At 51.7% G+C, this 17,358-nt stretch overlaps 1 protein-coding gene across 1 annotated transcript; it reads left to right on the top strand.

Annotated features, from left to right (window-relative positions):
* Nucleotides 1-273: 273 nt before the first annotated feature.
* Nucleotides 274-16,763, top strand: LOC143787955 (telomeric repeat-binding factor 2-interacting protein 1-like). The gene is made up of 3 exons (XM_077277216.1): nt 274-2,095; nt 11,918-12,021; nt 15,809-16,763. The coding sequence occupies exons 1-3, from the start codon at nt 340-342 to the stop codon at nt 16,205-16,207; spliced, it is 2,259 nt and encodes a 752-aa protein (XP_077133331.1). The 5' UTR covers nt 274-339; the 3' UTR covers nt 16,208-16,763.
* The last annotated feature ends 595 nt before the right edge of the window (nt 16,764-17,358 follow it).

The following is a 17,358-nucleotide window of genomic DNA, read 5'->3' as shown; positions in this document are numbered from 1 at the left end:
TATACTGGGGCCGCTCTCGGGTTGGATTCGCGGTGATTACCTCGTGTCATGCACCCCCTCTCAGTGTCGCTCCTCCCCGCACTGTGGCTCGGGGACTTGGCGGGAACGTCCAGCACCTCCGGTTCGCACTTGTGACAGAACGCGCGCTCCTGAATGCACCAATCAGCGTCAGGCCAAGTGCAGCCTATCACAGCACGGAGCTGTACAGCCAATGAGGTGCTGAAGCTCCCAGAGACAGCCACGCCCCTGACACGCCCACCACACGGAGGACCTTCTTCTGCCGCGCTGTTTAGTCACATGATCGTGTTGCTGTGGAGACGCTCGCAGTGAGGTGACGTCATGTGTACGCGCCGCGGCTGCGGGGAGATGGCGGTGCCGGAGCTCTTGTGTCACTCCCGGTCGCTGTTTATCTCGGACCTCGGTCCCATGCGGTTCTACGTGCGGCCCGGGCCCCTGAAGAGGCAGCTGTCTCCGCTCATCACTTCCGGCGGCGGGATCATGTGCAGTGTGCAGGAGCCCGGGGCTTTCCTCCTCGCAGACCCCGGAGAGGGTCTCGGCATCCAGTACATCTCCAGCTCCTACATCACGGACTGTGTCCGCAGCAACCGGAGACTCTCCCCCCGGAGCTACCGCCTGCTGAACCGGAGAGGCGCGGGGCCGGAGAAGACCGGAGCAGGGGCCCCTGACCGGGCACCCAGGAGGACGCTGAGCCCCGGGAAGAGCCACGGCACGAGGGGCCGGAGAGAAGGAGTGGGCCACACCGGGCTGGAGAGGGATCCCAACAGCAATGTCTGCCCCTTGGGGGCCCCCACATCACGTGACCCCGGGCCAAAGACTGGAGACCACTCATCACGTGACCCCGAGCCCCCCGCATCACGTGACCCCGGGCCAAAGACTGGGGCCCCCGCATCACGTGACCCCGGGCCAAAGACTGGAGACCACTCATCATGTGACCCTGAGCCCCCCGCATCACGTGACCCCGGGCCAAAGACTGGGGCCCCCGCATCACGTGACCCCGGGCCAAAGACTGGAGACCACTCATCATGTGACCCTGAGCCCCCCGCATCACGTGACCCTGGGCCAAAGACTGGGGCCCCCGCATCATGTGACCCTGAGCCCCCCGCATCACGTGACCCCGGGCCAAAGACTGGAGACCACTCATCATGTGACCCTGAGCCCCCCGCATCACGTGACCCCGGGCCAAAGACTGGGGCCCCCGCATCACGTGACCCCGGGCCAAAGACTGGGGCCCCCGCATCACGTGACACTGGGGCCTCCGCATCATGTCACCCTGCACCCAACACTGGGGCCCTTGCATCATGTGACCCTGAGCCCCCCGCATCAGGTGACCCCGGGCCAAACACTGGGGCCCCCGCATCATGTGACCCTGAGCCCAACACTGGGGCCCCCACATCATGTGACCACAAGCCCAACACTGGGGCCCCTGCATCACGTGACCCCGGGCCATCAGGGGTCTCTGCTATGAAGAAGGAATCGGCAGTTGAGCAGATGCAGCGTACAGGACGTGACCCGATAGGATTACGGACCCACAGGGGGCGCTGCGCCACAGAAGACCCTCGGACCAAGGTGTCTCTGCAGGACACGGTGCCAAATCGGATTGCATTGGGTCGGGTGGGGCGGGTCCGGTTCAGCAGGCAGGAAGACATTGTCATACTACAGTACGTCCAGGAGAACGAGGGGCCCAATAAGCCAGTGACCGGGAACCTCCTGTGGAAGGAGCTGGAGAAGAAGCAGCTGGTGCAGAGGACATGGCAGGCCATGAAATGTCGCTACAAAATGCATATCCTGCCAAAGAAACACCTGTACAAGCTGCTCCCGCGGCCCCCCGCACCCGGCAAGACCCCCAGGACCAGTGCAGGGGCCACCGGAGACATCACTGCCCCGCAGCATGATCTGCCGCCTGCTGACACCTCCCCGAGATCTGCCTCCTCTCTCGCTGCAGGTTCAGGGGGCACAAGAAAGGGGGAATTATGTAAAGATGTGTCCACTGATGATGACGGCAGCCCCCCAGAAGGAAGCACAGCGACCCGACGACGGAGAGTCGCCACAAACGCCTCAACAGAAAAGGGAAAAGGTGCGTACGTGTTACTCAGGAGGGAGATTGGGGTATGACCCTCTATAGGGCACCACCAAAAGAGACGTGCCGCATGGTGGGCAGCAGACCCCGATCACACGACGGGGCCGCAGTCCTGATTCTACGTTCTAAATTACTGTATATACCCGAGTATAAGCCGACCCGAGTATAAGCCGACCCCCCTAATTTTGCCACAAAAAACTGGGAAAACTTAATGACTCGAGTATAAGCCTAGGGTGGGAAATGCAGCAGCTACCGGTAAATGTCAAAAGTAAAAATAGATCCCAATAAAAGTAAAATTAATTGAGACATCAGTAGGTTAAGTGTTTTTGAATATCCATATTGAATCAGGAGCCCCATATAATGCTCCATGCAGTTCATGATGGCCCCATAAGATGCTCTATATTAAAATATGCCCCATATGATGCTGCTGCGATAAAAAAAACAAACCATACTTACCTCTCATCACTGGGGGCCTGAGCAGGCCCGATGCCCTGGGACAACGACTCGAGTATAAGCCGAGAGGGGCACTTTCAGCCTAAAAAACATGCTCTGAAAATCTCGGCTTATACTGGAGTATGTGCGGTATTCCACAAATGCTGTTATTTTCCTCTGATTTTCTCGTATAACGGCCGTGGTTGGGCCACACGTTGAGTATTTGGTGAGTTTTTTTACATTAGTATTTGTAGCCAAAATCAGAAGTGGAAGAATCAGAGGAAACGTATCCTAGAAACTCGTCCCCACTTCTGCACTTATCACCCACTCCTGGTTTTGGCTACAAATATGGACGACGTGAAACAGTGGCCAAATCCTGATAGTGCGAATGTGGCCTCACTTTTAACTCTTCGTCTGCCCACTGGCCTATACTCTGCGTTCCAAATGATTCCACAAATGCTGTTATTTCCTGGACGCAGAGGAGTCGTATAATATCTAATCATCGACAATTCGAGGGTCAATCACATTTATTGGACAAATCTCCCAATAACAACAGGATTGATTTCAAAAGTAAAAACCTGAGAAAGCCGCAAATTCTTCTGCAGAACGAGGGTCCGGACATGATGACACTTTTCATTTTCAGAGCAGTTCTAGGATAACGGTATAAAATTTGTAGCAGGGGAGAAGGAAAAAGAGGATTACGGGGATAGCATGGAGATGTGTGGGCAGCCCCGGGGAGTCCTCCAAGGACTGTTCTGTTTCCTCTTATTTCTCTGTTGTAGATCTCCCACAGATGGAGGTTGTGTCTAATCAATGAGAAGCCAGACGTGCATGAACTGAGATCCGATTGATTCCTATGACTAGAGGCGACTCGGGATCCGCTCCATCTTCAGATAATCCCAATATACGGGGTCTGTTAACAATTGTCGCTCCTCTCACCCTTTTTGGGTATGTGCACACATTCCGGATTCAATTGCGGATTTTTCCGCGCGGGTTCTGAAAAATCCACAGATAAAACATCCTGCGCTTTACCTGCGCTTTACCACGGATTTTGTGCGGATTCCAATTATGGAGCAGGTGTAAACCGCTGCGGAATCTGAACAAAGAATTGACATGCTGCGGAATAAACCGCAACGTTTCCGCACAGAATTTTCCGCAGCATGTGCACTGTGGATTTTGTTTTCCATAGGTTTACATGGTACTGTAAACTCAGGGAAAACTGCTGCAAATCCGCAGCCAAATCCGCATTGTGTGCACAGAGCCTGAATCAAGGAGAAGACCTCATCCCAAAATGGGCCCCTCTGTCCACATCCCCACATGACTTGCATCTAAAGTGCCTCATCAGTCCCACACCTCGGGCTTCGGCATCGTAGCCGTATCTTCGGCTGTGACAAGCTGGGAGATTTGTATCCTCTGAATTTCACAGGGAAATAATGTGGGGGCAGTTTCTAGAATCTCTCCATTGCTCCATCGATGTAGGGCCAACATCCGCCTTCCATTTAGCTTTACCTTTCAGTGGTGATTATCCAGTGACAATAATTAACCCCTTTGTATCACGTGTAGAAGCAGTAGTATCTGTTAGGGGATAATGTGTGCGGAGAGCCATCAGACCCGGGTGAGCTGAGAGCATGTCGGACTTGTAGGGATTGGTAAAAAGCGTTACGTGTGACATAAATTCCCCTTAAAATTCTTAAATATTTTATTAGAGTATATAATAAAAATACCACTTCCCAGTGTAAAACAGAAAAAAGGAAAAATGTTGCAAAAAAAGACTCAAAAAAACTCTACTACTAGGTGCACCTACCCTAATAATATCCCTTCACTCTCCTGCTATCCCTGCCTGGCAGTGGAGGTTGGCACCCTGATAGAGTATTTGGCGCCCCCACTCCGCGGCGGCTGTAACCTGCTGACCCTATTATATATCTAGCCAGCTGCAGGTAAGAAAACAATAAGCAAATAAAAGTGATGAAGAAAGCAGGAGTGAAACAAATTAGGTGCACACTAGGAGAAAAAAGCTATCAATCCTTCATATCAAACAGCCCCACTCAGGACAAGAACACTAAGGATGTAAGGCCAAACTGGCTAATAAACATTAGGTACTAGTCCTCCGCACCATCCAACAAGCACATATAGGCTGGTGTGTACGAAGGTAGTGGGTAAATTGAAGGATAATTAAATATAGTTTAAATGACCTGGTTAGGTCCAAATGGAAAACTGTACATGCCCACGCTAGCTGACATATATTATTTAATACTCCTCAAAGTAATTGCATGTAAAGATAAATACATAATATTACAGGAGCGCCTGCATTAAAGAACATCAGATAGGTGCAGCAGGCAGTATTAGCAGGTAGTCAGCATCTACGTTTAGACACAGTACAGTGGACCCATACATATAATTGATACACAAGACAACCAAGAAAGGCAAAGATGTTGTCCCCAAAACAGGACACTTAGCTGTCGGTGGAACGCCCCGACGCGTTTCCCCGTCATACGGTTCCTCAGGGGGCAAAGAATGGATACAAAACAACCAGAAGTCAATGATGCAGGTGCCCTGATAACGGGACAGACCTGATTGAATCCCTAGAGAGGGGACTAAAAGCGTAAAAAGCGTTACGCCATACAGTGAATTCCTCTTGGAGCTGTTGAAAACGTTTGGGCCACGATCCCACGGTCAGGATATAGCAGCGTGTTTTCACTGCTTCCTAAGCGCATTCTAGTCCCGCAGGTGGATCCGTCTGTGTTCACTCAACCTTCCAGACTTACTGCTTGCAATGAATGGCTGTGGGTGAGACCTCTGCTGCAGATAATTGACCTGCTGCGGCTGTAAACCTGCACCGCAGGGGAGTTTACACAGCGACCGACACAAGCACAGTGGGCGCAGGGGTTCTAGAAATCCATGCACTGCCATTGTGACCTACAGCTCGGGCTGTGGGCTCAGTAACCAAACCCCCCACCCCACAGCCCCGGTCACCACTGACATGGACACGACGAGCAGCAGATTCATCTCCCCTGAGATCAGGAACAGAACGGACGTTTATAGGTCATCCTGCACTGTACTACTGCCCCCAATGTCTTGTATATGATAGGAGTCGCTCCATTCTATACTGTCTCTGACTCCGCAGCCCTGCCTGGAACACAAACGTGCTGCGTCCAAACCTCTGCTCTTCCAGATCGCGGGCACGTTCCCTTAAGGACAGAGTTTGTCAATAGTTGCGCCAGATCCTTTTTACTCCCAATCAGAAAAAACCTTTAACTTTGATCCTTCACCGAAATTGGGATTATGCCATATAAATTCCCTGAACATGGTTTGTACAAGATATCGGGGAGAAAGCCGAGAAGATGCGTATGTCGCACATATAACAATTGGGGACCTCCGTTGTACATATATCTAGCAGGATCCACGTTTTGTGTGCCACACTGAGGCGTGGTACCGACACGTGTTCCCAAGTACAAAGTTTGTCTACAATTAGCTGAGATTGTTCCACCATTGGAGAACGGGCCGAGGATCTTGTGGCATAGATTTATTCCAGTTAACTGATAAAGCTGCCGACCTCCTGACATTAGTGATGGACGTTACGTTATCTATGAAGAGCAGCACATCGTCTGCACAGACACTCGCCCGCTCTGCGATTTCTCCACATTTCAACCCAGTAAAATCTTGTGACTCTCCTAGGCAACATGTCAGGCGGAGTACAATGTCCGGGGCAAAGAGAGGGGCAAAGACTGACGTCCCTGCCAATGTCCTCTGCAACTTATCAGAGTCGGCAGCTGAAGGAGCGTTATAACAGCCGGTGACAGCCGTGTAGTGAGGACTGAAGCCCACAGGTGGCTCCATTGTCAGATGCTCCATCCGAGGACACACAGCCCTTGTCATCTCCATTCCCTGCAGTATAACAGCCGGTGACAGCCGTGTAGTAAGGACTGAAGCCCACAGGTAGCTCCATTGTCAGATGCTCCATCCGAGGACACACAGCCCTTGTGTCATCTCCATTCCCTGCGGTATAACAGCCGGTGACAGCCGTGTAGTAAGGACTGAAGCCCACAGGTGGCTCCATTGTCAGATGCTCCATCCGAGGACATACAGCCCTTGTCATCTCCATTCCCTGCGGTATAACAGCCGGTGACAGCCGTGTAGTAAGGACTGAAGCCCACAGGTGGCTCCATTGTCAGATGCTCCATCCGAGGACATACAGCCCTTGTCATCTCCATTTCCTGCAGTATAACAGCCGGTGACAGCCGTGTAGTGAGGACTGAAGCCCACAGGTGGCTCCATTGTCAGATGCTCCATCCGAGGACACACAGCCCTTGTGTCATCTCCATTCCCTGCGGTATAACAGCCGGTGACAGCCGTGTAGTAAGGACTGAAGCCCACAGGTGGCTCCATTGTCAGATGCTCCATCCGAGGACATACAGCCCTTGTCATCTCCATTCCCTGCAGTATAACAGCCGGTGACAGCCGTGTAGTAAGGACTGAAGCCCACAGGTGGCTCCATTGTCAGATGCTCCATCCGAGGACATACAGCCCTTGTGTCATCTCCATTCCCTGCAGTATAACAGCCGGTGACAGCCGTGTAGTAAGGACTGAAGCCCACAGGTGGCTCCATTGTCAGATGCTCCATCCGAGGACATACAGCCCTTGTGTCATCTCCATTCCCTGCGGTATAACAGCCGGTGACAGCCGTGTAGTAAGGACTGAAGCCCACAGGTGGCTCCATTGTCAGATGCTCCATCCGAGGACACACAGCCCTTGTGTCATCTCCATTCCCTGCAGTATAACAGCCGGTGACAGCCGTGTAGTAAGGACTGAAGCCCACAGGTGGCTCCATTGTCAGATGCTCCATCCGAGGACACACAGCCCTTGTGTCATCTCCATTCCCTGCAGTATAACAGCCGGTGACAGCCGTGTAGTAAGGACTGAAGCCCACAGGTGGCTCCATTGTCAGATGCTCCATCCGAGGACATACAGCCCTTGTGTCATCTCCATTCCCTGCAGTATAACAGCCGGTGACAGCCGTGTAGTAAGGACTGAAGCCCACAGGTAGCTCCATTGTCAGATGCTCCATCCGAGGACACACAGCCCTTGTGTCATCTCCATTCCCTGCAGTATAACAGCCGGTGACAGCCGTGTAGTAAGGACTGAAGCCCACAGGTGGCTCCATTGTCAGATGCTCCATCCGAGGACATACAGCCCTTGTGTCATCTCCATTCCCTGCAGTATAACAGCCGGTGACAGCCGTGTAGTAAGGACTGAAGCCCACAGGTAGCTCCAATGTCAGATGCTCCATCCGAGGACATACAGCCCTTGTGTCATCTCCATTCCCTGCGGTATAACAGCCGGTGACAGCCGTGTAGTAAGGACTGAAGCCCACAGGTGGCTCCATTGTCAGATGCTCTATCCGAGGACATACAGCCCTTGTGTCATCTCCATTCCCTGCGGTATAACAGCCGGTGACAGCCGTGTAGTAAGGACTGAAGCCCACAGGTGGCTCCATTGTCAGATGCTCCATCCGAGGACATACAGCCCTTGTGTCATCTCCATTCCCTGCGGTATAACAGCCGGTGACAGCCGTGTAGTAAGGACTGAAGCCCACAGGTGGCTCCATTGTCAGATGCTCCATCCGAGGACATACAGCCCTTGTGTCATCTCCATTCCCTGCAGTATAACAGCCGGTGACAGCCGTGTAGTAAGGACTGAAGCCCACAGGTAGCTCCATTGTCAGATGCTCCATCCGAGGACATACAGCCCTTGTGTCATCTCCATTCCCTGCAGTATAACAGCCGGTGACAGCCGTGTAGTAAGGACTGAAGCCCACAGGTAGCTCCAATGTCAGATGCTCCATCCGAGGACATACAGCCCTTGTGTCATCTCCATTCCCTGCGGTATAACAGCCGGTGACAGCCGTGTAGTAAGGACTGAAGCCCACAGGTGGCTCCATTGTCAGATGCTCTATCCGAGGACATACAGCCCTTGTGTCATCTCCATTCCCTGCGGTATAACAGCCGGTGACAGCCGTGTAGTAAGGACTGAAGCCCACAGGTGGCTCCATTGTCAGATGCTCCATCCGAGGACATACAGCCCTTGTGTCATCTCCATTCCCTGCGGTATAACAGCCGGTGACAGCCGTGTAGTAAGGACTGAAGCCCACAGGTGGCTCCATTGTCAGATGCTCCATCCGAGGACACACAGCCCTTGTATCATCTCCATTCCCTGCGGTATAACAGCCGGTGACAGCCGTGTAGTAAGGACTGAAGCCCACAGGTGGCTCCATTGTCAGATGCTCCATCCGAGGACATACAGCCCTTGTGTCATCTCCATTCCCTGCGGTATAACAGCCGGTGACAGCCGTGTAGTAAGGACTGAAGCCCACAGGTGGCTCCATTGTCAGATGCTCCATCCGAGGACATACAGCCCTTGTGTCATCTCCATTCCCTGCGGTATAACAGCCGGTGACAGCCGTGTAGTAAGGACTGAAGCCCACAGGTGGCTCCAATGTCAGATGCTCCATCCGAGGACACACAGCCCTTGTGTCATCTCCATTCCCTGCGGTATAACAGCCGGTGACAGCCGTGTAGTAAGGACTGAAGCCCACAGGTAGCTCCAATGTCAGATGCTCCATCCGAGGACATACAGCCCTTGTGTCATCTCCATTCCCTGCGGTATAACAGCCGGTGACAGCCGTGTAGTAAGGACTGAAGCCCACAGGTGGCTCCATTGTCAGATGCTCCATCCGAGGACATACAGCCCTTGTGTCATCTCCATTCCCTGCGGTATAACAGCTGGTGACAGCCGTGTAGTAAGGACTGAAGCCCACAGGTGGCTCCATTGTCAGATGCTCCATCCGAGGACATACAGCCCTTGTGTCATCTCCATTCCCTGCGGTATAACAGCCGGTGACAGCCGTGTAGTGAGGACTGAAGCCCACAGGTGGCTCCATTGTCAGATGCTCCATCCGAGGACATACAGCCCTTGTGTCATCTCCATTCCCTGCGGTATAACAGCCGGTGACAGCCGTGTAGTAAGGACTGAAGCCCACAGGTGGCTCCATTGTCAGATGCTCCATCCGAGGACATACAGCCCTTGTCATCTCCATTCCCTGCAGTATAACAGCCGGTGACAGCCGTGTAGTAAGGACTGAAGCCCACAGGTAGCTCCAATGTCAGATGCTCCATCCGAGGACATACAGCCCTTGTGTCATCTCCATTCCCTGCGGTATAACAGCCGGTGACAGCCGTGTAGTAAGGACTGAAGCCCACAGGTAGCTCCAATGTCAGATGCTCCATCCGAGGACATACAGCCCTTGTGTCATCTCCATTCCCTGCGGTATAACAGCCGGTGACAGCCGTGTAGTAAGGACTGAAGCCCACAGGTGGCTCCATTGTCAGATGCTCCATCCGAGGACATACAGCCCTTGTCATCTCCATTCCCAGCGGTATAACAGCCGGTGACAGCCGTGTAGTAAGGACTGAAGCCCACAGGTAGCTCCAATGTCAGATGCTCCATCCGAGGACATACAGCCCTTGTGTCATCTCCATTCCCTGCGGTATAACAGCCGGTGACAGCCGTGTAGTAAGGACTGAAGCCCACAGGTGGCTCCATTGTCAGATGCTCCATCCGAGGACATACAGCCCTTGTGTCATCTCCATTCCCTGCGGTATAACAGCCGGTGACAGCCGTGTAGTAAGGACTGAAGCCCACAGGTGGCTCCATTGTCAGATGCTCCATCCGAGGACACACAGCCCTTGTGTCATCTCCATTCCCTGCGGTATAACAGCCGGTGACAGCCGTGTAGTAAGGACTGAAGCCCACAGGTGGCTCCATTGTCAGATGCTCCATCCGAGGACATACAGCCCTTGTGTCATCTCCATTCCCTGCGGTATAACAGCCGGTGACAGCCGTGTAGTAAGGACTGAAGCCCACAGGTGGCTCCATTGTCAGATGCTCCATCCGAGGACATACAGCCCTTGTGTCATCTCCATTCCCTGCGGTATAACAGCCGGTGACAGCCGTGTAGTAAGGACTGAAGCCCACAGGTGGCTCCATTGTCAGATGCTCCATCCGAGGACATACAGCCCTTGTCATCTCCATTCCCAGCGGTATAACAGCCGGTGACAGCCGTGTAGTAAGGACTGAAGCCCACAGGTGGCTCCATTGTCAGATGCTCCATCCGAGGACACACAGCCCTTGTGTCATCTCCATTCCCTGCAGTATAACAGCCGGTGACAGCCGTGTAGTAAGGACTGAAGCCCACAGGTAGCTCCATTGTCAGATGCTCCATCCGAGGACATACAGCCCTTGTCATCTCCATTCCCTGCAGTATAACAGCTGGTGACAGCCGTGTAGTAAGGACTGAAGCCCACAGGTGGCTCCATTGTCAGATGCTCCATCCGAGGACATACAGCCCTTGTGTCATCTCCATTCCCTGCGGTATAACAGCCGGTGACAGCCGTGTAGTAAGGACTGAAGCCCACAGGTAGCTCCAATGTCAGATGCTCCATCCGAGGACATACAGCCCTTGTGTCATCTCCATTCCCTGCAGTATAACAGCCGGTGACAGCCGTGTAGTAAGGACTGAAGCCCACAGGTGGCTCCATTGTCAGATGCTCCATCCGAGGACTTACAGCCCTTGTCATCTCCATTCCCAGCGGTATAACAGCCGGTGACAGCCGTGTAGTAAGGACTGAAGCCCACAGGTAGCTCCAATGTCAGATGCTCCATCCGAGGACATACAGCCCTTGTCATCTCCATTCCCAGCGGTATAACAGCCGGTGACAGCCGTGTAGTAAGGACTGAAGCCCACAGGTGGCTCCATTGTCAGATGCTCCATCCGAGGACATACAGCCCTTGTGTCATCTCCATTCCCTGCGGTATAACAGCCGGTGACAGCCGTGTAGTAAGGACTGAAGCCCACAGGTGGCTCCATTGTCAGATGCTCCATCCGAGGACATACAGCCCTTGTCATCTCCATTCCCTGCGGTATAACAGCCGGTGACAGCCGTGTAGTAAGGACTGAAGCCCACAGGTGGCTCCATTGTCAGATGCTCCATCCGAGGACATACAGCCCTTGTGTCATCTCCATTCCCAGCGGTATAACAGCCGGTGACAGCCGTGTAGTAAGGACTGAAGCCCACAGGTGGCTCCATTGTCAGATGCTCCATCCGAGGACATACAGCCCTTGTGTCATCTCCATTCCCAGCGGTATAACAGCCGGTGACAGCCGTGTAGTAAGGACTGAAGCCCACAGGTGGCTCCATTGTCAGATGCTCCATCCGAGGACATACAGCCCTTGTGTCATCTCCATTCCCAGCGGTATAACAGCCGGTGACAGCTGTGTGTGGCTCCATTACTGACTGTCTCCCTGACCTTCTTGTGTCTTTGTTTCTTTAGGGAAGAAAGAATCCACTTATATGAAGACACAGCCGCCCGAGGAGCAGGACACCGACCAATCGGAAGAACTGCAAATATTCGAGATCGCCAACATGGAGTTTGAGGTACAATCAGAGAACACAGAATCCAGGAATATTCTTATGTAAAGTTTGTGACCCCTTCACAGCTGAGAGTCTGTAATGCAAATCACCAGGCAGACCCTGAACCAGCAGGGCGAGCTGGGGGATGTCTGCGGTGACACTGAAGAATAGTGAGCGCAGCTCTGGAGTATAATACAGGATGTAACTCAGGATCAGTAATGTAATGTATGTACACAGTGACTGCACCAGCAGAATAATGAGTGCAGCTCTGGGGTATAATACAGGAGGTAACTCAGGATCAGTAATGTAATGTATGTACACAGTGACTGCACCAGCAGAACAGTGAGTGCAGCTCTGGAGTATAATACAGGATGTAACTCAGGATCAGTAATGTAATGTGTGTACACAGTGACTGCACCAGCAGAATAGTGAGTGCAGCTCTGGGGTATAATACAGGATGTAACTCAGGATCAGTAATGTATGTACACAGTGACTGCACCAGCAGAATAGTGAGTGCAGCTCTGGGGTATAATACAGGATGTAACTCAGGATCAGTAATGTAATGTGTGTACACAGTGACTGCACCAGCAGAATAGTGAGTGCAGCTCTGGGGTATAATACAGGATGTAACTCAGGATCAGTAATGTATGTACACAGTGACTGCACCAGCAGAATAGTGAGTGCAGCTCTGGGGTATAATACAGGAGGTAACTCAGGATCAGTAATGTAATGTATGTACACAGTGACTGCACCAGCAGAATAGTGAGTGCAGCTCTGGAGTATAATACAGGAGGTAACTCAGGATCAGTAATGTAATGTATGTACACAGTGACTGCACCAGCAGAATAGTGAGTGCAGCTCTGGGGTATAATACAGGATGTAACTCAGGATCAGTAATGTATGTACACAGTGACTGCACCAGCAGAATAGTGAGTGCAGCTCTGGGGTATAATACAGGATGTAACTCAGGATTAGTAATGTAATGTATGTACACAGTGACTGCACCAGCAGAATAGTGAGTGCAGCTCTGGGGTATAATACAGGAGGTAACTCAGGATCAGTAATGTAATGTATGTACACAGTGACTGCACCAGCAGAACAGTGAGTGCAGCTCTGGGGTATAATACAGGAGGTAACTCAGGATCAGTAATGTAATGTATGTACACAGTGACTGCACCAGCAGAACAGTGAGTGCAGCTCTGGAGTATAATACAGGATGTAACTCAGGATCAGTAATGTAATGTGTGTACACAGTGACTGCACCAGCAGAATAGTGAGTGCAGCTCTGGAGTATAATACAGGATGTAACTCAGGATCAGTAATGTAATGTGTGTACACAGTGACTGCACCAGCAGAATAGTGAGTGCAGCTCTGGGGTATAATACAGGAGGTAACTAAGGATCAGTAATGTAATGTATGTACACAGTGACTGCACCAGCAGAATAGTGAGTGCAGCTCTGGGGTATAATACAGGATGTAACTCAGGATCAGTAATGTAATGTATGTACACAGTGACTGCACCAGCAGAATAGTGAGTGCAGCTCTGGGGTATAATACAGGAGGTAACTCAGGATCAGTAATGTAATGTGTGTACACAGTGACTGCACCAGCAGAATAGTGAGTGCAGCTCTGGGGTATAATACAGGATGTAACTCAGGATCAGTAATGTAATGTATGTACACAGTGACTGCACCAGCAGAATAGTGAGTGCAGCTCTGGGGTATAATACAGGATGTAACTCAGGATCAGTAATGTAATGTGTGTACACAGTGACTGCACCAGCAGAATAGTGAGTGCAGCTCTGGGGTATAATACAGGAGGTAACTAAGGATCAGTAATGTAATGTATGTACACAGTGACTGCACCAGCAGAATAGTGAGTGCAGCTCTGGGGTATAATACAGGATGTAACTCAGGATCAGTAATGTAATGTATGTACACAGTGACTGCACCAGCAGAATAGTGAGTGCAGCTCTGGGGTATAATACAGGATGTAACTCAGGATCAGTAATGTATGTACACAGTGACTGCACCAGCAGAATAGTGAGTGCAGCTCTGGAGTATAATACAGGATGTAACTCAGGATCAGTAATGTAATGTATGTACACAGTGACTGCACCAGCAGAATAGTGAGTGCAGCTCTGGGGTATAATACAGGAGGTAACTGAGGATCAGTAATGTATGTACACAGTGACTGCACCAGCAGAATAGTGAGTGCAGCTCTGGGGTATAATACAGGATGTAACTCAGGATCAGTAATGTATGTACATAGTGACTGCACCAGCAGAATAGTGAGTGCAGCTCTGGGGTATAATACAGGATGTAACTCAGGATCAGTAATGTAATGTATGTACACAGTGACTGCACCAGCAGAATAGTGAGCGCAGCTCTGGGGTATAATACAGGATGTAACTCAGGATCAGTAATGTATGTACACAGTGACGGCACCAGCAGAATAGTGAGCGCAGCTCTGGGGTATAATACAGGATGTAACTCAGGATCAGTAATGTATGTACACAGTGACTGCACCAGCAGAATAGTGAGTGCAGCTCTGGAGTATAATACAGGAGGTAACTCAGGATCAGTAATGTAATGTATGTACACAGTGACTGCACCAGCAGAATAGTGAGTGCAGCTCTGGAGTATAATACAGGATATAACTCAGGATCAGTAATGTAATGTATGTACACGGTGACTGCCCCAGCAGAATAGTGAGTGCAGCTCTGGAGTATAATACAGGATGTAACTCAGGATCAGTAATGTATGTACACAGTGACTGCACCAGCAGAATAGTGAGTGTAGCTCTGGGGTATAATACAGGATGTAACTCAGGATCAGTAATGTAATGTATGTACACAGTGACTGCACCAGCAGAATAGTGAGTGCAGCTCTGGAGTATAATACAGGATGTAACTCACATTACTGATCCTGAGTTACATCCTGTATTATACCCCAGAGCTGCACTCACTATTCTGCTGGTGCAGTCACTGTGTACATACATTACATTACTGATCCTGAGTTACATCCTGTATTATACTCCAGATCTGCACTCACTATTCTGCTGGTGCAGTCACTATATACATACATTACTGATCCTATGTATATAGTGACTGCACCAGCAGAATAGTGAGTGCAGCTCTGGAGTATAATACAGGATGTAACTCAGGATCAGTAATGTATGTACACAGTGACTGCACCAGCAGAATAGTGAGTGCAGCTCTGGGGTATAATATAGGAGGTAACTCAGGATCAGAAATGTAATGTATGTACACAGTGACTGCACCAGCAGAATAGTGAGTGCAGCTCTGGAGTATAATACAGGATGTAACTCAGGATCAGTAATGTAATGTATGTACACAGTGACTGCACCAGCAGAATAGTGAGTGCAGCTCTGGAGTATAATACAGGATGTAACTCAGGATCAGTAATGTAATGTATGTACACAGTGACTGCACCAGCAGAATAGTGAGTGCAGCTCTGGGGTATAATACAGGATGTAACTCAGGATCAGTAATGTAATGTATGTACACAGTGACTGCACCAGCAGAATAGTGAGTGCAGCTCTGGGGTATAATACAGGATGTAACTCAGGGTCAGTAATGTAATGTATGTACACAGTGACTGCACCAGCAGAATAGTGAGTGCAGCTCTGGAGTATAATACAGGGTGTGCAGAGGGGGCTCTGGGACACTAGTGAGGTCCTGTGTTGGGGTTAGTATTGGCCCCTTAGCCCTCATCTCCTTCTCTGTGTTTTTGTGACTGACCTGCGGCCATGTCTGCGGATTGTACTCTCATCGTCTCTCTCCTGGCAGGTGGGTGACGAGGATTCGGACTGTAAGGTGAAGGTTCCCGCTCTCAGTCTGAAGGACTTTGTGATGGGTGAAGACTCCATGAGCGCGGTGTCCCAGGTGGATATGTCCTCCAGCCACGAGGGGTCTGACAGCGAGGATCTGCAGGACGCCCTGACCGACATGATGAGCGAGTTTGGGATGGACCTGTCCCAGGTCACTCAGGCTCTACTGAAGAACAGTGGGGAGCTGGGCAGCACCAGGCACTTCCTGCGCAGCGGCCGGCGGCCTGATGGTTTCCCTATCTGGGAGCATGAAGATGACGTGTGGCTACAGAGGAACGATCCGAGCCGGCACGGTCACCTGGTGAGGAAGTACGGGGCGGACAACGTGGCCATAAGGGTGGCCTTCCTGGCGAGCTAGATGTGAGCCGGACCTCGTCTACGATGCTGCGCCCGGACCGTCTGAAGTCCGGGGGTCTGTACACACGACTGCCCCCAACGTTCCTAGAAATGTGAAGGAGGAGCCGAGATGTCCCCCGCGCTGTGTGTCCCCCGCGCTGTGTGTCCCCCGCGCTGTGTGTCCCCCGCGCTGTGTGTCCCCCGCGCTGTGTGTCCCCCGCGCTGTGTGTCCCCCGCGCTGTGTGTCCCCCGCGCTGTGTGTCCCCCGCGCTGTGTGTCCCCCGCGCTGTGTGTCCCCCGCGCTGTGTGTCCCCCGCGCTGTGTGTCCCCCGCGCTGTGTGTCCCCCGCGCTGTGTGTCCCCCGCGCTGTGTGTCCCCCGCGCTGTGTGTCCCCCGCGCTGTGTGTCCCCCGCGCTGTGTGTCCCCCGCGCTGTGTGTCCCCCGCGCTGTGTGTCCCCCGCGCTGTGTGTCCCCCGCGCTGTGTGTCCCCCGCGCTGTCTGCTTCTCTGCAATGTCTCAATAAAGTCACTTTCTCAGCAGTTTCTTCTTCACAATGTAACTAGAAAGCACAGAACATGTCAGGACGGCCCCACCCCCGGTGTCTGGACCCCCCCCTTGGTGTCAGGACGCCCCCCCGGTGTCAGAACGGCCCCCTGGTGTCACTACCGTACTGCCCAGAATATGTCACTGGTACTAGAGCCGCCACAATAGTGATCAGGCATTTCAACTCTGCTACATCACAGTAGTGATCCGCTATCCCCGGTTCTGCTACATCACAGTAGTGATCCGCTATCCCCGGTTCTGCTACATCACAGTAGTGATCCGCTATCCCCGGTTCTGCTACATCACAGTAGTGATCCGCTATCCCCGGTTCTGCTACATCACAGTAGTGATCCGCTATCCCCGGTTCTGCTACATCACAATAGTGATCCGATATCCATGACTCTGCTACATTACAATAGTGATCCAATATCCTTGTCTGGTACATCACAATAGTGATCCGCTATCCCCGGCTCTGCTACATCACAATAGTCATCTAATATGTCCGACTGCTGTGCGTCTGGGCCACTACACAGAACTCTGCTGCAGCCACGTATTAGGTGTCGGGGATATGACTTAGGAAATACCTAAGTATTACATGTCAGATATGATGGGGTATTAGATGTTAGAGGT

The sequence above is a fragment of the Ranitomeya variabilis genome, chromosome 8 (assembly GCF_051348905.1).
Source record: "Ranitomeya variabilis isolate aRanVar5 chromosome 8, aRanVar5.hap1, whole genome shotgun sequence".
Classification (NCBI taxonomy): Eukaryota; Metazoa; Chordata; class Amphibia; order Anura; family Dendrobatidae; genus Ranitomeya; species Ranitomeya variabilis.
Note: the sequence above shows the minus strand (reverse complement) of the source record. Positions and strands in the feature narration are given on the sequence as shown.